Source organism: Camponotus vicinus, unplaced genomic scaffold (genome assembly GCF_025532165.1).
Source record: "Camponotus vicinus isolate PSW18456_S1 unplaced genomic scaffold, iyCamVici1.0 SCAF_9, whole genome shotgun sequence".
NCBI classification, from domain to species: Eukaryota; Metazoa; Arthropoda; class Insecta; order Hymenoptera; family Formicidae; genus Camponotus; species Camponotus vicinus.
In genome coordinates this window covers 522,341-542,094 of record NW_028141981.1, presented here as the reverse complement: position 1 = coordinate 542,094, position 19,754 = coordinate 522,341, and the positions used below count along the sequence as shown (strand labels likewise).

At 39.0% G+C, this 19,754-nt stretch overlaps 4 protein-coding genes across 10 annotated transcripts in view; 3 read left to right on the top strand and 1 right to left on the bottom strand.

Moving 5' to 3' along the window:
• Nucleotides 1–6,062, top strand: part of Sty (sprouty signaling antagonist) — a 30,480-nt gene extending 24,418 nt beyond the window's left edge. The window contains exon 3 of the mRNA XM_083109033.1: nucleotides 849–6,062. Within this exon, the coding sequence (XP_082965159.1) occupies nucleotides 849–2,809 (1,961 nt within the window). The 3' untranslated portion in view covers nucleotides 2,810–6,062. The remainder of the gene's footprint in view (nucleotides 1–848) is intronic.
• Nucleotides 3,536–12,657, bottom strand: LOC145976786 (TIP41-like protein). Of its 3 annotated transcripts, XR_014440309.1 has the most exons (8): nucleotides 12,459–12,657; nucleotides 12,046–12,227; nucleotides 11,780–11,959; nucleotides 11,445–11,667; nucleotides 11,207–11,365; nucleotides 10,680–10,881; nucleotides 9,265–9,726; nucleotides 3,536–9,194 (listed from the first exon to the last, which is right to left on the bottom strand). XR_014440309.1 is itself a non-coding variant. In XM_083108186.1 (7 exons), exons 2-6 carry the CDS (start codon nucleotides 12,222–12,224, stop codon nucleotides 10,681–10,683), a joined length of 942 nt encoding a protein of 313 aa, XP_082964312.1. In that variant the 5' UTR covers nucleotides 12,225–12,227; nucleotides 12,459–12,657; the 3' UTR covers nucleotides 3,536–9,726; nucleotide 10,680. The 3 variants fall into 3 exon arrangements, 2 of the variants coding, with proteins under 2 accessions (XP_082964312.1, XP_082964313.1); XM_083108186.1 differs by having other exon boundaries at nucleotides 3,536–9,726; XM_083108187.1 differs by lacking the exons at nucleotides 3,536–9,194; nucleotides 9,265–9,726 and having other exon boundaries at nucleotides 10,355–10,881.
• On the top strand, nucleotides 6,161–17,524 carry LOC145976782 (potassium channel subfamily K member 15). 3 transcript variants are annotated; one of them, XM_083108180.1, is made up of 8 exons: nucleotides 6,161–6,793; nucleotides 13,947–14,269; nucleotides 15,545–15,676; nucleotides 15,768–15,960; nucleotides 16,155–16,370; nucleotides 16,431–16,580; nucleotides 16,852–17,053; nucleotides 17,338–17,524. In XM_083108180.1, the coding sequence occupies exons 1-8, from the start codon at nucleotides 6,385–6,387 to the stop codon at nucleotides 17,522–17,524; spliced, it is 1,812 nt and encodes a 603-aa protein (XP_082964306.1). In that variant the 5' UTR covers nucleotides 6,161–6,384. The 3 variants fall into 3 exon arrangements, with proteins under 3 accessions (XP_082964306.1, XP_082964308.1, XP_082964307.1); XM_083108182.1 differs by lacking the exon at nucleotides 6,161–6,793 and adding an exon at nucleotides 13,085–13,283 and having other exon boundaries at nucleotides 13,975–14,269; XM_083108181.1 differs by lacking the exon at nucleotides 6,161–6,793 and adding an exon at nucleotides 13,085–13,283.
• Nucleotides 17,525–17,626: 102 nt separating this feature from the next.
• On the top strand, nucleotides 17,627–19,510 carry LOC145976787 (perilipin-1-like). 3 transcript variants are annotated; one of them, XM_083108189.1, is made up of 3 exons: nucleotides 17,627–17,747; nucleotides 18,381–18,775; nucleotides 19,199–19,510. In XM_083108189.1, exons 2-3 carry the CDS (start codon nucleotides 18,393–18,395, stop codon nucleotides 19,320–19,322), a joined length of 507 nt encoding a protein of 168 aa, XP_082964315.1. In that variant the 5' UTR covers nucleotides 17,627–17,747; nucleotides 18,381–18,392; the 3' UTR covers nucleotides 19,323–19,510. The 3 variants fall into 3 exon arrangements, with proteins under 3 accessions (XP_082964315.1, XP_082964314.1, XP_082964316.1); XM_083108188.1 differs by having other exon boundaries at nucleotides 17,685–17,933; nucleotides 19,199–19,509; XM_083108190.1 differs by lacking the exon at nucleotides 17,627–17,747 and adding an exon at nucleotides 17,951–18,283.
• Nucleotides 19,511–19,754: the final 244 nt, after the last annotated feature.

The window sequence follows — 19,754 nt, the reverse complement described above, 5'->3', positions numbered from 1 at the left end:
GGCACCGCCGCTCTCGCAATCAGGTGAACACGCAAAGTGTATAATCAATGGCAACGACATTTCGAATGTAGGTTCCAATGCGCGTACATACGTAATACGGGAGTGGTTCTCTCAGATAGTCCAAGAATTCGAGAGTTTGCTCTCGGAGACTAACGCCTTCTCGGTCCTTCCTCTCTTTCAAGCCCCAGAGTATTCGATTCTCATCTTGTACAGAGAATTCTACATCTTTTTCGGTGTTGTTGACAGCGTTATAACGTAATAATCGAATCGCTAATTTTTTGCTCCGTTCGATTGAAAAGCGTCAAAATGAAACGCTCGAATTGTCCGAGTAAAGGCAACGACGTGCGCTCGAACGAGACTCTTCTGGTTCTTTTATACCGTGGGCGCTGCGCGAGTGGGTTGGTGACCACCGAATCGAGAACTTGGCGGCCCACTCGTACCGCGTTCGCCCACGTGGAAACCAAACCTCTCTTGGCGTAGGTAGGTGCTGACCCGACGACGCCTCGCTGTACTTTGCCGTCGTTAACTCAACCACACATTCCTCAGATTTCTTTGCTTTTCAGAAACTTATCGGGAGAGATTAAAAGTGGAATTATTTCGTTTGGAGCGGCGTAGATCAAACACTGCTACTATTGTCGAAATCTTAATTATCTCTTCTTAAAGATATTTTACTCAAGCGTCTTTTAAAAACTTTAGCCCTTTGGAGAAATATTTAATGAAAGGAGTCTAAGGAGGATTTAAAAAAATGATCGATATACTTGAAAGATAGTTTGTAATGAAACTTGCCACCTTAAAGAAATATCTGCGCGCGTGTACTCGTGTGTATAACATGGCGTTGTTGGTTTCAGGTGGGGATGAAGCGCGTGTCGCGAGGGCGAGAGGAAGCGGACGCGGAGCATTACCGAGCCCCATCCTCGCTAATGGAACGTCCTCGTCGAGAGTGCCACCACCTCGCGCGGGCTGGGCAGTGCGGATTACCGAGGCGACACTTATTCCAACGTCAAGTCAGAGTCCATCGGTTCCAGGTACACCGTCGACGACTGTCGAACGATGGGCTAGCGAGCGAACGCCACCGGTTTGGACGGGTCGTGCCACAGCGTCATTATCACCATCGTTGTCAGCAGCAGCAGCAGCAGCAGCAACAGGAGCAACGGTATCAAACGCACAAGAAGGATCGTTCTTCGCGGCGGATCGAGAAGCCGGGGGACCAGCTGGCGCAGCTGGCATCCGTCTCGAGCATCGTCGGATCGAGGAGAAGAAGGAGCTGGAGGCGACGAAGAAGGTGGAGCAGTGTCAAGATTATCGGCGGCAGTGTCACTTGGAGACGTCAGCGACGCATAGCCCAGGAGCAGCAGGTCATCTTGAACTGAGCGGTCGGCCGATGTCGCGTAATAATGCGATGCGGTCGCATTCGCGGCCTCCTGCCTCGCGAACGAACATTGCCGCGGGCGCGGCTGTCGGTGGTTTCGCCGCCGACAATGACGATTGTATCGGTAGTGCCGGCGAGGACGCGGATTCCCGCCTCGTCTCCGCCGAGGTTCCTCGCGTGCACGATCACAGTCGACCGTTTCCGCCGCCGCGGTTGCCGCCCGTGCACGCGGTAACGTCGGTACCATCCGTGCCACCGCCGCCACCTCCGCCGCCTCCGCCGGCGTCGGAGAACGTAACGACGACGTCGTCGGCACCCGGGTCGCCGACGTTTCGGGTAGCGGCACCCTTTACCATGTCTCTGACGCCGCCATCGAGTTCCTTTCGGAGCAGGCCGTCGTCTTTGCGTCGCCCGCGGAACGTCGAGTCACCGGGCGACGCAAATTCCAGGAGTCTGCTGTCGCCGTCGTCCACGGATACGACGACGACGACGATCGCCATGTCTCCCAGAAGTCCCATCGGCGAGGTGACGCTCGCCGCGCCGCGACCAGACGGGGAGAGGACCATCAACGAGTACGTCGAGGCGCCGTTCACGCATTCGCGATGCAGTCAGGAACGACGCCTCGACGCAGACAGCAAGACCGTCGGCGATTGTCCAAAGGGCGACAGGAGGCATCATCATTCTCATCATCATCATCATCATCACCATCACCACCATCATTATCGGGGTCACGAGGATGCCACGGTAGTACCGACTCATCGAGCGCACGGTCGCGCGAGGAATCGGGGCTCGCGTGCCACGACGACCGGCGCCTCTGTCGCCACGTCAGCGGCGGATACAACGGGAGAGAGCATCGTCACCAAGCAGCCGGTGTCCTTCACCAAGGAGCCGGCCAACGCTCTCGGCGCGAGGACTTACGATCCGGCCGGTCTGTCCATCATTTGCGACTTTTGCGGCAAATGCCGATGCGAGTCGTGTCGGGAACCACCTCCGCTACCCAGCAAGTGGATCTGCGACAACAAGTGCCTGTGCTCGGCCGAGACGGTTTTGGACTACGCGTCTTGCCTGTGTTGCGTCAAGGCTCTCTTCTATCATTGCGTGGATGGCAGTAACGGCGGTGGCGTCGCTAGTGGCATCGACGACGAGATGACGACGAGCTGCGCCAACGAGCCGTGTTCTTGTACCGGTAACCGCAAAGCTTCCAGATGGGCCTGCTTGAGCTTCCTGACGCTCTTGATGCCCTGTCTGTTGTGCTACTGGCCCTTGAGAGGCTGCGTTACTCTTTGCGAGTCGTGCTACGCGCGTCACGCCGCGCAAGGCTGCCGATGTAATCCGAACGCGATTGCCGGTGGCGGCAGGCATCATCCCATCACCAGCGACATTGGCGACTCGAGGGATCCGGAGAAGAGGCTGCTGGATCCGGTCACGCCGGAGCTCTGAGCGGAAATTTTCAGAGATGACGCGCCACGTGTCTCGCACGCTATCTCTGTGACTGAAGGAAGCAAAGATTGAACTCGAAATATCTAGAGGATCCCACTGACGGACGGCATGTGCGAGGGAGTGTCGGAGGGAGCGAAAGTGAATCGCATCAAGTACAAGAGCTGCATTTAAATCGAGAACGATATCGAGAATTTTGTCGAACTTGTACGTTTAACGCGTCGCGAATGTCTTTATTTATTATTCTTCCATGAACGAACAGTGCGCGCGTGCACGTATTATAGTATGCTTCTACATGCGCGAAAGAGAGAAGGAGTGCGTGGAGAAAAGGAGCGTGTGTAAACGAATGAGTGACCGTACGTGCGCATTTACACGTTTGTATGCGCATTGCGAGCGATAGAGAAAAATGAGGTATACGCGAGCTAGCGTATCGTCCAGACATACCACTCTTACGCATAGATAACTCTATAATATAATGAATTATACGCATTGTACCACGCGCAGAGCAAAATTGAACGAACGGTAATATATCGGGGTTTGGGGCAGGGGGGGAGGGGGGATTACAGAGTAAATGAAAAAAAGTTAAAATTTATATATATATATATATATGTATATATATATGTATATATATATATATATATATATATATAAAATGTATATTGTATATTACGTTTGTATAAAGAACAAACTTTTCTACGGTTAATTTATTTGCGGCTGTAACGCTAAGTGTATGGTTCATGATATAAAGTGAGAGGCGATTGATACAATTGAGGCAAGGGGAGGGGGAAAGCGTAAAAGCGTAATTGTATATTGTATATCAATAACGCATGGACCAATATGGCCGCTGAGTGAAATCCGCTAATGTGAAAACAAGAGTTTTCTAATGATAAAGGAGACAGAAATTGTAAAACAGAAAAGGAGGTAGAGAGAGAGAAAGAGAAAGAAAATGAATTACATCAATTTTTCTTTGTTTTTGCTATATAATTTAATTTCTTATAATATTTATAACGGAAATTGAGAACGTGTATTACGAGAAAGCTATATCGATTAGATTAAGTTATATCGATGCAATTGTACGAAAATGTTTGAGAGGAACAACGGGGAGGGAGAGGAATGGAGAAGAAGGGGGCGAGACGGAAAATAGCGGAGGCGCGCGCAAATTGTCGCGAGGAGTCTCGCGTTTTCATTTCGTTGATGTTTTCTCTAGTATTATCTAGTCCTGCGAACATTCTTTTTCTCAGCGTTTGTCTTTTAGGGCACGGATCACATATACATATGCACATGACACACACGCGGGAATGGAATCGCGAGAAAGAGGAAGCCGCCCCCTTTCTCTCCTTTCGTCTACCGGATTTCGCTCGCTATAAATATAGACTTAAGATCGGTAACGTCGCAGACAAACTCGCGCTCGCTTTTCTCGCAGGCAAATCGCAAACTCTATTTTCTCTCTTTCTCTCTCTGGCAGGTAGCGGCAAATGCGTACGACTGATATGCGCAAAACACTAGAACTGCTACCAAATTCTGGATAAAATACAAAGTACAGTGTGGACACGTTTATATATATTTTTGCAAATTTTTGTTGAAATTTTTATCAAAAGATTATTTCAACACGGTACAAGTTTGACGGTTCCGGAGACTCAGTCAGGCACGTTAATCAAGAGGGATGAAAAGTGAGCATCAAGCGAGCCCGTGTCAAGGATATGTGGTTCTAGTGTTGAGCGCTATTTACGACAATTTTGCTCCGTTAAAATTCATCCGCGCTAGATTTGATCGAAAGAAATTCAAGTATGGCGACTGGCTTTTTCTCTTTCAGAGCGATATTCCTCAGAATAGAGTATCCTCGCGCGGTTCGGAAGAGGCGATCGATCAAAGCGGGAGTCGCATGACTCGCGCGATTTTAGCATTTCAGCGCGAGGCGTGGGCGAATGATGTGTGCGAATGTACGATGATCGGGTGTAACTGGACTGAGATTGCGCGGATAAATAATCGCGAGTGGACGAAGACGAATCGAGAACAGCTCATGCGAGAGGAAGCAAACATCGTTGCATGATCTTGATATTTAGAGCACACGTTTCTTCTTCCGGGAAGAGAAATAACTCGGAATAATTGTTGAAGCTTTTCGGACTAAAATTATTCGAATTATGTAATTTTTCACTGTAATTTTGTTACCGTATTTTATATCCTTTCATAAAAAAGTTGCAGAGAGTAAAAATGGCACAATTTTTAAAGAATGTAAACGACTGCGAGAGAAAAATTGTATAAATTTGATTATCTGGAAGAAGAAATAGTACGATCATAATATCATTGTGGAAAAATTTCGGAATCATACACGACTAGTGGCGAGTAATTTTTGATGCGAAACGCAAAAAAACGACTGTGCGTATGTCTCTGCATGTGTATCGATTAATTATGGGCGATAATTGCTGTATAATTTCGGATTTGTTCGCGAGCGTGAGTTTTATCCCGCGAGAGATGGCACGGCATTTCTTTTTTCCAACTCTTTCTCTCGATGACTCGCTCACCCTTCTTGCGAAGGGCGGGCATTGAGACAACGGGAATAAGAAGCAATCGGAGGGGAAGTGTAGGACGAAAAGAGTGTTGTAAGCCTCGATGCGAGAACGACTAGACGATGGGGAAAAAACGTAACGAGGTTTTTCATGTAAGACGAGTGCGACGAGAAGAGACCAAACTGTTGAACATACTAAAGCGAGACGAGCTTCCGTCCTTTCACGACTCACAAGTCGTTGAGCGCAATATCCAGACGATCTTTGGACGATCTTTCAATCTCGGAATCTCTTAATCGCGGTTTAATCGATGCTCTTTCTGGTTCTAATTCAATCTAGATACTAGAAATGAGATTTTCGCATACACATTGTACAAAATATTTTATTTCGGGCGCTTTTATTTTTAACGCGTATAAAAATCGCGAAATCGGCAAGATTTATGCTGGATTCGAATTGAAATCGCGACTTGCAGACATTCGCCAAAGACAACAATGCGATTGCACACCGATTGACTAGTGAAGGCGCGAAAGGACACGAAGGCGTGAATGGAACGCGAGTGTACGTGTATATGTCGTGTGTATGTATGTATTTACCGTGTGTAGGTGTTTGTATGCGCGCATGCGGGTGCGTCTTAAGCGAGAGAAAACAAGTTTTTATTAATATTAAGTCTCTATACGATCTGTATATGTCTTGTAAATATATATATATACATATATATATACATATATATATATACATGCATAGACTATGTATATACTTGTGCATTTATATATTTAACCAATCACAATTCTCCCGTATATCAACACTAATTGTAATTTATCTAAATTTTGTTCCCTCTTCTCCCCCCCGTATATTCAAAATAGTCCGAGACAACCGTTCTAGCTCTTGGAAGGGGGGGAGGATACGAACAAATAAAGAAATGATATTTCTTTTATCCGTGTAAAGCTCAAGGATGCGTTAATTTTAATCATATTTTATATCATTGTATCATTGACTTTTTGATTCAGTCATTTATTTGTATTCAGATACATGACAAAACTAAACAGTTATATATAACTTTGTGACGTCTTACAGATGGAGAACGGTAACTTTCAAAGAGAACAAGCGCGACAGATGAAATATAAAACAAGAATCCATCACATTGGATATATCGGATCTCGTTTCTTTTCTAGTCCATCACGTGTCACGTGTATTACGTCCAGAAAAAAAAGAGTATCTTTTTCGAATGTCCTTTCGTCGTCCAACCGAGAACGCCGGGAGTTTGCTTCTGAAGCCGCTTCTGAGCGTGTTTGCTTTGCAGCCGATCTCGACAAGGCGATCGTTACCGAGAGGTCCCGGATCATCATTAGCGGGCAATTGAATGCATCGCGGCGCGCGGCGAAGGAAGCGAACGGATGCGAGTCCGTTAGCTCGCGAGACGTGCAGCTCTGCCATTCGTTGCAGCCTCACGAGTTTCTCGATATAAAATCTGACATAGCGGTTTGTAAGTGTTAACGGCGGCAGATTGTAATATTACACGCTCATAATTAATAATTATCCTACACGCGCGAGACAAATCTGAAACAACTTGCCATCCTACATACATGTATATGAATTGTTTTACTATTGTCGATTTTTTTTATCAAGAATTGGGATGGATATTTCTTTAGATGATTTTTCCCACTTTCTTTGACATTTTAATTTTCAATTAAGTTTGTATAAGTAAAATCATTTTTCACACAACAGTACATGTGAGATACGCAAAGGGGGAGAGATTGTTGTCATTTCCGACACAAAAATGTATCGTCTAATAATATTCCTCTCGATTGATGGTCCGTAAGTGGGTCCTACGTTGAAATTTATCAATCGACAAAGTCAAAAGCTTCCTTCGGAGTTGACAAATTCGTTAACGAAAGTCGAAAAGCAGCCGTCCATCTGTTTCTCTCGTTCGTGACCGATTTGCGACGCCGCGCGTTAATCGAAAAGAGGGAGACGAAGAGGAAAGGGGCGTGGAGAGGTCCGGACGACGAGCCGAAAATAAGAAGAGAGCAAAGTAAGTGGTCGGCTGGTCCAGTGGTGTCATGTGACCGGAAGTGGCATTCCTTCTTCGCCTCCCTGCCGTCGTCTTCCACGAAACCTCGAGGAGCCTGTACCAGGTCTCCCTCTTCCATCTCTTCTCCCCTCCTTCTCATCCCTCGCCGTGCTCTGTTACTTATCCCTTCCTCCACGCTCGAACGAACGCAGCAACAACGGAAGATTGCCCTCTCTTAGCGACTCGTTAAGCATGTCAAAAGAGACATCGGGGCATCACGAGGGACGTCGACAATGGATTTCCGCGTTTAAAACGCGATGTCGAGATACCAAATCATACGGGCGGATCTCCTTTTCTTTTCCCACATGTCCTAATTGACAAGTTTAAATAAAATGGAGAATAGTCGCGTCAAGTCGTTGTCAATAGGTCTGTCATTCCTTTCAGTCGCCCTATATTTCTTTTATATGCATTTTTCTTTCTTTAGAAAAGAGAAATATTTACATATACATATATATTGCGCTGAAGAAAAAAAGTGTAAAAAATGCAAAAAAATGCGACTAAAATGGTCAAAATTTTTAAAGAAACAGCGCGCGATATTTTAGTAGTTCATTATATTTTCTTTACATTTTTTTCGCGTTATATAATAATAAAATAAATATTTATTCCAACTGAATTAAAAAAATATTGTAATACATATTATGGAAGCGTAACTCTCTCTTAAAGAGATAGTTTATATTTAAATAATCTATCATTTTCTGTGACTTAAAAATGAACGTTGCATTTATATATATAATGTTTTCTTTAGAGCCGCTAAATTGCAGAATGACTGATCTAGTTTTAAGATATTGAAATAGGAAGCCAGCAAGATATAATGTTTTTCATTTTTCCGCTTTTAAGTATCATTAATAACATTGATATATCGAAATAAAATCCTCGCAAATCGATATAAAATTTTGCTTCCTTTCGGGTTATCAAGAACGATATTTTATGTTCTCATAATGAAATATCGAAATTAAATACCGTGACAATTATATCCGAACCACGAGATACCGTAGTCATTCTTTCATTTCTAAGCGTCAATAAGTGATTACGATTATCGATTCTCGCTTCTTTTCGAAAGGAATTGGGGCAGAGGAGAACAAAAATAGTCGTTCTCATTTCGAGATAGCAAAGGACGCGAAATCGGCGATGCGCCGATGCCGTGCACCTTGTTCCCGCTATTCAAAGGTCGCTACGTGCCACCGCACGGCCACACCACTGTCACGGACAAAGACCTTCGACGAGTCCGGCTCTCCGACGCGGATGTCACCCGCGGCGACAGCGGTGGTGGCGGCAACGGCGGCGCGTCGAGCGAGTGGACACGATCCTAATTTTAGGGGTCCGCGCTGCGTCCGAAGAGAGGAAGAAGGCCGGGAGTCGCGACGGCCAAGCGGAAAGAAGGAGATGTTTTTCTCGAGCTGAGAGAGAGAAAGAGAGAGGAGGAACTCGCGCACGGTCGACGTCAGCGCGTGATGTTTTCGCGACGGAGCCGGCCGCGCGAGTGTTCTATATTAAACTTCGGGCGGACGCGCGGGCAGACCTATTGCGCGAAACGGACGCTCTGATATTTTCGTTGCATCGCGCGAGTAACTGCTTCCGGTCGAGTTGTTCTCTGTCTTTCCCCCTGTCGAATCCCCTCTCTCTTTTTCCCTCCCTCTTCTCCATCTTTTTAGCTCTCTTTCTATGTCGTTCTCGCCACCAACTCGTCATCGTCCCGTCTCTCTCTTCTTTTCTTTCTTTCCTTCTTCTTCCCTCTGATTCTATCCTGGCTCGACCGTCTTCTTCTGGATCGACGGGCGCAGGCGGCCGTGCTTCTTCAGCCGGCCGGAAACACCTACGCACCCGCTGGTAGCGTGTGAGAGGGCTATAAGGTGGGACGGAGGCAATGGGATAAGCCTACTCACGAGAGATTGCTGTCGTCGACGACCTCCTTGTTTCTTGCTCTTATTGCGTTTCTCTGTCTCCTCTTCGCTCCACCGTCCAGTCCGCCTTCTCTCCTTGTTCTCCTCCTCGTCTTCCTCTCTCCTCTTTCCATCCCCTCTCCCTCCTTCTCCCCGTCTCTCTCTCTGTCGACCCGTACGATGGAATTCACCCAAGTTTTTTTACGCTCGCGAATAAACATCACCGTGTGGTGGTGAGAAGGCAGCCCAACCCAAAAGCCGATCAGTTCTCTCCCTCGGCTCTTCTCCTCGTCCTTCCTCTTTTCCCTTTGATATTTATTTTCTACTTGTCCAGGGAGAGAGAGAAACACATGCAATGGTGTTTATAGTGAAATACAGAGAAGCAAAGCTTTTCTGCGCGGAATCTAGTCAAAGTCTCCAAGAGCGGGATCCAATCGCATTCTCTTCGACATCCAAACTTGAAATCTATCCAATTCAAAATTGATAGATTGAGATTTATATAAGAGCATGTAAGAGAGAAAGAGAGAGAGAATTTTTTTACAAAATTGTTAACAGAGAAATATTGTCATAGCAAAAAAAATTTACAAATGGAAAATTTCTATAATATATATATGAAATACATATAAACAAAAGTATGATCTTCCCAAAGATCAAGCCATAAGGGAACAATATACATATAGAGTTTAACTCTATTACAAGACATTATTTTTTCAATAAAAATTTCGAGTAGAAACAAGAATCGATTATAATTTCATATCAACATTATAGAATTAAACGATAAAAATAATTGTAATGTTTCAGTTAAATAATGAGATTACATATATACAAAATATTTTTTACATATAAAATATTTTTTCATATAAATTCATCTTTTTTAATTTTTTCTAATCTATTTTTTAAGACAAAAAATCATGAAAATATATTGACAATGCAACATTTATAAAAATCACTATAATATCACCAAAGAGATGTATATGTGTGAATAACATAACATGATTTTTAAGCTTATTTAAAAATCATATCATAGGACGTATTAAATTTTTCTTTCTATTGATTATAGAGTTATGTAAATAATATATAGTTTTAATAAAAAAGATACAAGATGTTATTGAACTAGTTAATTTAACAGTTTTGCTTGAAAAGTTTTTATTACAAATCCTTTGAAAAAAAATATAATAGTTAAATGTGACAAAGATAGGAAAATTAAAATACTGACCAATCTTGATGGAATCTTGACATTGATTTACACAAAAGCAAAAATATAACTTTCTTGCTTTCTTGTTTTCATTTCTTAAATTGTTTATACATATTCGAAACTTTTAATATGATCAAAATGGAAATTAATAATCTGTACAGCAAATTCCTAATTAATGTTCATCAGGAAAAGAATGTCATAAAGTAAAAACTTTAACACAAGCCTTATGTGATGGAATTGTCTGCCGTAGGTTCATCAAATTGTGTTATTTTTCCTTCAGTCAAAGTTTTATTCTGCTCAGTTGTATCTTCAGTTAATGTAGATCCTTGTTGCTTTTCAGATATTATCAATTTATCATATCGGCTTCCAATTAAAGGTAAATGAGGCGCTATTGCACTTGGCTCCAAAAAGAGTGCTGGAGAAACCTTAATAGAAGAAAAATAATATCTTTAGCTTCTATATATGAAATTTTCATAGTAATATAGGAAATAGATGAAAGATATTATTCTAGTAATATACAATAAAAGTTATTTTTATTGAATATTCATTATTTATTCATTGTAAGAATTATAGATTTTAATTATCATCAGTTTCAAATTAGATAAATAATTTGGGAAATGACGTGCAAAGTGAAAATTATATACTGTTAATGTTCTTAATATCTCCAGCTTTGATGATATCCTTAATATTCTAATTTCAATTAATATAAGTAATAATTGTGTCATTATAAATATATATTGTATTACTTACTCGAATATCTTGAACTTTAGCTTCCCGTGACGTAAACTCGCGTAATAAGTAATTTTTGCCAAATTCATGGTAGATACGAGTATCATTTATCCTCAACATTACATTATCAATTCTCAGAAAATATCGTAATAATATGAAGAAACTAGTGGGCATAACTCTCTATGTATGATAAAAGAGAAATTATTACAACTTTATTGAACATATTATATCAGAAAGTTGTATATGTGAGTATACTTACGATTTTCACCGAGTTTACTGCAATACCATTGTCATGAAGTTCATCTTCAAACAGTGTTAAATCATGATAAAACATAATCCTATCCCTCTGCCTTAATTTATCCATATCAATTCTCTCATTTGTTTCTTCAACTTCAAAGCCTGATATTGTACCAGTGTAACTAGTGGTAAATGTCCAATCAAACGGCTTTATTTTCTCTTCCAAATATTCGCTACTTTCCGATCTATTAATATATATAAATATACACAAATTATATACAATAATCATAAGTAAAATTAAAAAAAAAAAAAAAACAAATTAAGTAAGTTTTACTAAAAGTCATATTATTGATATACCTAGATTCTTTCCATGCTTCTGCGCAAGCAAGCTGTATATTAATCTTTCCATTGGAGACATATCTTAAAGAATCCAAAGCATTGAATTCCAGAAACGCTCCTTCCTGATGCTTCAGAGTTAATATATTATTGGGAAATACCATATCCGGCATATGCGGCAATTCTAATGCATTGTTATATCTAAAATATTAAAAAATTACTTTCCAGATATGTCTCTATATTACATTTTAAAAATAATTTAAATATTGATATAATGATGAACGCACACGCAAAATTGACAGGCAGTCTCGTTATTGGAACCACAGCCACTTTCGCTTTTTGAACACTTAGAATGTAGTATATGAGATTGTGTGTATTTAATACGCCATGGAGGGCAAATATGTTCTTCCTCGTTTACCGGTAGTCTTAGAATATCGATACCACCATACACTTTTATAGCAGTCATTATCTAAAATTAAAGAAAGTTTTTCTTATCTCGAGTTAATCTGATTTATCATAGGTTAGATGATTTTTCAATAAGATCTGAATACATCCCAGATATTTACAATCGTCGTTTTTATTTTTCATAATAAGATAAGAATCAAGAATATGTATTGTTTTAGTCATATGCAATTAAAATAAAATTAATTAGTATTAGAATATGTCACTGAACATATACATGTATATATATTTTACTTACTAGGTCTAAAAGTAGGATTCAATATTACTCTTGTAATCGAATAAATTTTTCAAGAAACATTGGCGTTTCAATCTGTAACAGTTTTTATTTACACTATTACATTAATCGACATTTCACATACGCAGTGACAGTTTTCTGTTAAATGTAACTTGTCTCGTCTCTCTTTTCTCATTTTGGTTCAAAGAAATAACTGGGTATAAATTTGGAATCAAATGGGAAGAATGACATAGCGTGAAACTAGAATCCCTCGAATGAGAGTTGAGGATAACGATTTTTGATTGGTGCTTCGTTGATCCGCCATATGTAATGTGAGCAGCGTTCGAGAATCTAGTCGTCAGAGTTGGATAGATTTTCGAACATAATTGTAAAGCGCGATTGGTTATCGTTGAAGCGTCAACAATATGGAGTACTTTCTTATATTTGTGCCATTTCAAGAAACCTATATTGGCCGCATTCAGCTAACTCAACAGTTGGGCAACATTACTAGATTTTCCGATATAATTCGACGCTGATTGGTCGGATCTGAAAGTAGAAACCAATCATATTCGATTGCTACTTGGCAATCGAGTCCGCTGAATGCGGTCAATGTCACGTGATTAGCTATCAAATAGAAAAATTTTGGGGACTTAAATCTTTTCTATTTGACAAGTGCATGACAATGTGTCTACCTGTGTTTTTTTGCCAAAAAGCACCCATATTTATATATATTCATATCACTTTAAATAAATCACTTAATTAAGCAATTAATTAGAATTTATTAGAATTGATTACAGTTCAAATTTCATAAATTTCGAAGTAACAAATTGGAAATATTTCTAACACTGTGTAAGTATTAACTAAATTCGTGACTAATTTTTATTTGTCTATAATTTTACTTTATCGTAATTTGTGTTTTGTGTTCCGTTTCCGTTATTATTGTAAAATATCAACATTGCACGTGAATTAAATAGTATTAAAACGTAACATTAACCTTTACTGTAATTTGATGCTATAAACAGAGAGTTAATCAAAATTAAAATAACATAGTAAGAGTAAGATTAATATCTGTCTTTAAGGATTATTAAATTATTTCGCATTGATATAAATTCTTCTTGGTTTATAGTACTTTAGTTCGTTTGTTTTTATAATGTGTTTTGCGTTTTTAAAATTATACCGGTGATGTAGAATTTTATTATTTTTTTTTTTAAATTTTATACTTTATAATCTTGTAGTATCGATAAACGTTTGTAATAATACATTTATCCATAAGACATAAATACATTTAGTTAAAAAAATATATATATATATTGATATAAATATTTCGAAAATAATTTTATTGTAGTCTGGGAGAAATATTTTTCTGAGTAATTTTTTTTAATATTAGAAATTTAATACATTCATTAGACAAAAGTTCTTTTTCGTTCCTTCATTTGTCACTTGTCTCTTTGCGTTTTAAGTTCATTCTTTGCAAATATTATGTGCGCGTTGATATTGCACTATGGTTTGCAGTGCATAATATTCCGGATATCGCATGCAGTTCGAAATGCAGAAAGAATCTCGACTCGAAGATCGCCCAGCATTGTGTGCCGATCAGTCTTCTCCGAGTGTTCGACGCGTTACGTCGTTCGCGGAAAAACACGTGGGTGCGCGACGAAATGACAAACGACGACAAGTGCGTCGACAACGACTCATCCGTCGAGCTCGGCGTCGCGATGGATGATAAAGATGCTAAAGGATTCTTCAAGGAACAAACTGTACGGAGGATCAAGTCGATCGCCGGTCACGCGGGCTTGCTAATCGCTCTGATGCTCTACACCGCGATCGGCGGACTGGTGAGTTTTAAAATATAAAAATATACAATTGAAAATATACAACTAATGTTTAAAGTTTAAATTTGACGATGAAAGAAAATAGAGAACGGAAAGAGAAACTGGAAATAATAGATTCTCTATAAAGTCTTTAAAATTGGGAATTTTGAAAAATTTGCAAACATCTTTCTTATATTGAGCTTATAAAACTGATAATTTATTTTCTTTCTACTTTATGTTCTCCGTTTTTATTTACGATTAATTCTAATCATAATGTTTAATCTTTATTTAACTTTTGAATATTTTTAAGAAAAATTAAATTATATGAGATTCGCAATAAAACAAAAAAGAGAAGCGCAAAATGCAGTATGTTCTCGCAAGGTGTTCCGAAATAATCTGTGCGTCCGCGAATTTTCGTCTTGAGAAACATCGAGATTTCCAGCGTGGAGTTAAATGTATATATTCAATGTTCCATAAATATTTACATTCTATACAATAACGAACGCACTTGCAACCTACCAAATGTTATACCTTTATTTTTAGCAACGAACTAATCGTGCGGCTCAGTAGGAAGTATATTACCTGATGTCTTTCAATAGTCTGATAAAAATACCATGCGTTGAAATTCTCGATGGTTACGATTTTTTGAGTGCCTCATCTAGCCGCAAAAATAGCTGCATATATTTCAATCGACAAACGATTCTTAATGAACTCGAGTTAACGAACTTACGTTCATAAATTTCTCATATAAAAAGATGTAAAACATTAATTGCAATACACACACACACACAAAGCAATTTATTCTAACAGTTATAATTAATAATTTAATTTTACTAGTAAAACCTTTTGTGAAAATAATTATAATAATAATCGAAAAAATAATATATGTATTTTTACTTTACAAAATCATTTTCGAATAAACATTTTATATATTGTAATCTCTTACAAGTGAAAAGCTAATTTCAGCATTAATTAACAGCTAATGGAGATTCATTAAAGGTCGATTTAAGGCCAGCATGAAGAATTATTGTAAAAGGATATGCTCGCGATAAATGTGCACATCTCGATTCGATCTAAAGTGTATCTAGCACTTGAAACTCGAGAGTAATATCTATGCAATCTGGATCTGTTGATTTATCATTAGCTTCGATCGTTCAGGCAAACGTAAAAGAATGTCGCTGTACATATATAAGATTAATTTGACATTACAAGCTCAAGTATGCGTATCTTTGGATATAACTTGTCGCATAAGATTGTTTTTCTGAAAATAAATAATTTTGAACCCACTTCTCTCTCCAGGTATTTCGACAGATCGAACTTCCAGCGGAACTCGGGCGGCTCGAACGTTTGCGCGCAAAATTACGTATGCAACGATATCGTTTCGTCGAGTCCATTTCCAACAATACAGATGTCTTCAATTTGCAAACCTTGGTAAGAAGCTCGGTGATCAAAAATATACTACCGAGTATTACCGTTCCCGAGTATCTCGTTTATTCACCATGACATTGGTCGGCTCTTTTAGGTAAGTGTGAAATTGCGCATCTACGAAGAAGCTGTCCAGGAAGCGGCTCAAGCGGGTCTCTTGGTCAATTTTGTAACGGATACTATGGATCATCAGGATACTCGCGCTGAATCGGATTTGCCGCCCATCGTAACCGAAAGGTGGAGCGTTCTCCAAGCGGTTTTCTTCGCCAGCACCGTTCTCACTACGATTGGTAATCGGCCCTGATTACTATCAAAGAATTTATTATTTATTGATAAGCTCTTTATTGGAAATCTCTTGATCTCTTCGATCTTTCATTCTGAAAAATCAATGTATTCAACGTACTCATGTCGTTACATAACACCTCAAATTTGAATATTAAATATCTTTGCATCCATAGTCCTTTTTTCAATTTATATTCAACAGGATACGGCAACGTCGTGCCCTCGACTAATTGGGGAAGGATTTTCTGCATCTTTTTCGCTCTCATCGGCATACCTCTCACCTTGATCGTGATCGCCGACTTGGGAAAGCTATTTGCGAAGGGAGTGGTACATATTGCATTGATGCTAAAATTGAAACTTCCGTTTCGTACGAAATTCTCGTGCGTTCCGACAAACGTAACTGGTCGACGATCGCTCGGTAAGTTTAATTCGGAAATTAGGTCGATTTTTAATCTGATCGATAGTTCTCTTCATATAGGAGCCTGTGCCGCTATCATGTTGCTCTTTCTATACCTTGCCTGTGGCGCCGGTATGTTTATGTTGTGGGAAGACGATTGGGACTTTTTTGATGGGTTTTATTTCTGTTTCGTAACAATGACTACCATAGGCTTTGGTGATCTTGTGCCTAGTAAGTATAAAGTTCCTTTCCACGAAATATATAAATATTATTAATATTTCGTAAATTTCAATATTAGTTTCTTGTCAATCTAACGACTACAAAAACGATTAAAACAAAAGCAGTTATTGTTCGGTTAAATGAACAATAATAAATAATAAGATCGTTACTGTTCAAAATGAAAGTTTGTCCGGAGGAAATGGATAATCTGTATCTATGCACTCTTCAGGAGGGGGAGGATCTTTATTTTAATACAAATTACACAATGTTTGTTAACTTTTAGAGAAACCCAAATACACTTTACTGTGTACTTTGTACATCTTGGTCGGCTTAGCGCTGACTAGCACCATCATCGAACTAGTCAGACGACAATATGCTCAATCTTGGAGAAGGCTGCAACGACTGAGTGGTCCATTAGCTGAAGCTCTCAGGAAACTCGGTGAACAGGCAGGTGGCGACATGTCCACGTTACATTCTGATTTAAGGTATTTTCTTTCATTCTTTCAATAATCAAGTAGTGATTTTAACAGATATTTTATATTTTGTATTATAATCTCGAATAAATCATTTAATGAATAGCTAACAAAATTTATTTATTAAAAAATAATTTATTTATTTTTGAGATAAAAAAATTAATCTATCCGATAATATCCCATTATATTAAAATGGAAAGAGTCCCATTATAATAAAATGGACGAGTTAATAGAGTTAATAGAGATAACTTTTAAATTAAAAGAGAATTAATATTAGCGAAATGCTAATTTCACAGGAAAGTACTGACAGTAATATCTATGCCGCGTTTGAGATGGTCTACTTCCATTGATCGTGATGTTACAAAGGACCGGGATTGGGAGGAAGCTGTGGAGGCGGTGTTGCGTGATATCGCTGCATCCGCGACAGTGCCGCCGCCCAAAAAGCCGATCGTGCAAATCGTCATTTATGAATCTAGCGTTTAATGTATCGTCAAGAATTTGATACTTGGAAAGAAACTTGCTGCGTTAATTTTTGGACACATTTTCATACATCTCGTATCGTATATTGTCGCTTGTCTATGTACAATTTAGCTATGGAGCTTCATATTTCGCGCGCTTTATATCGTTGTCGCGTCAACATGAAGCGGTCGATGAAAAGCTCCGAAGACGCATCAAGTTGTGACCGACACGACACGAGATAGCCGAGGTAGAAGAAGTAGAGTAAAAGGAGTAGAGTACCGGTGAAGTAAATTTAGGAGTCGACCTCGACCAAACCTCGACCGAATCATTGTCGCGAGTCTCGTCCAAGTGTCTAGTTGGAAACATGACAGATCCCGAGAGATCGCGCGAGATGAACCTGAGAACCTCGAGTATCGTGCGCATCGCGTATCATGTGCGTATAACGACAACAGCGGGATCCGCGGCCGTTACGTAGTAATAAATTATCATTCGATACAAGTCGTTCGTAGATTGTCATGTTTTTAGATTTGACTTTTTTCTGTTTGATTTTATACAAGTTTTTATGTGAAATCAGACAAGTATACATGCAAAATTCACAATGTCATTAGATGACAATACATTTCTAACAAATAAAAGATTAAGAATAGATATATATGTATAGAAAAAGAAAGAGATAGAGGAGGGAAATAACGTATATTTCTATAATGCCATGTATGGCGTATATTTCTATAATGCTATGTATATATTAAAAGTGAATTTCAATGATAATTTTCGAGGAAAAAAGTATATATACATATTTATATTATAATGTATCCTACATAATTTTTTTTTCGACGACGCGCGAGGCGCTCTCACATCTGTTATACCGCTTATTTTGCAGCAATTGAGCATCATGTGCGGCACGCACGATCCTACCACGCCGACAAGTGTCACCAATGACACGGCGGATGCGAATGCACGCAACATAACATGCACAGGTCGATTGTTGGCGCTACCGGTGTTCGCCTCCGCGTCAGCGGCGCTTTGCAACGCTTACGCGGTTACGAAGAATTCACACGAGTCGGTCGCGGCAATTTTAGGCAGCGCGGAGGACGGGGTGCGTGCGGGATTGGAGTTTGCGAGTCCCGTGACCGGCAAAATCGCCAATGTTTTGGAAACGCCGTTTAAGGCGATAGACAACGCGGTATGCGTCGGGTTGGATTTTGTAGAGGAGAAAATGCCCTCCGTAAAGCTGCCGCCTGATCAGATTTATGCAAGCATGAAGGACGGTCTCAGGTGATGGCCCATCCAGCTATCGAGTGATAAAGCGTCTATACACGGGGGAGATTTTCTATGCTCCGTGTATATTATGTGTCCTTTTAAATATTTTCTTATATCGGGAAATGTTCAATCAATATTACATCTCTTTAAAAACTAAATTCCAAGTTGCAAAATTTTATTTAAATTCAATTTGAAATTAATCGACAAATATTATTTCGTATTACTTGCTGTCGTATTTTATCAAAAACTTGTTTAAATTTTTCATTTTCAAATGAGAAATTGAATTTCTAAATTACTCAACATTTTTTTTGTTTTACGATTTTTTTGGAGAAATATTTTGAAATCGACTGAGAAATATATGATTAAAAGGACATTCGATGATTTTGAGCTACTGTAATAAATAATAGTAGATTGATCAACTTTTTTTTTGCATTATAGGAATATGTTTACATCGACTCTAGAAACGTTCAGACTTTTGTTCGGTGGGACAAAAAATCAAATAGAAGATTTATCAGTTACGAAACAGACTGTACAAGAGGAAATTCGGAAAGTGTCTAGTTGAATAGTAAAAATGATTCGCACAATCGATGTATTTTCGCCACAAGATATCATTTGCGATATTTATAATCGAATCATTCGCCATAACGGATCATAAAGATAACATAAAACATTACGATATCAAAGTAATCGAGAGCATGACAATGCAATTGATAGCAAGATATTTGTTCACAGATTTATATATATATATATATATATATATATATATATAAAATTTTTTATTATATGTATTTATAATTATATTAATATTATTATTTAAATATAATATAATTCTTTATATGTAAGTATAAAGAATTATATTTAAATAACAATATTAATAATAATATTAATATTAAATTTATAATTAATATTAATATTAAAATAATAATATTATATTTATAATTAATATTAATATTAAAATAATAATATTAATTATAAATATATATAAAAGTATTCT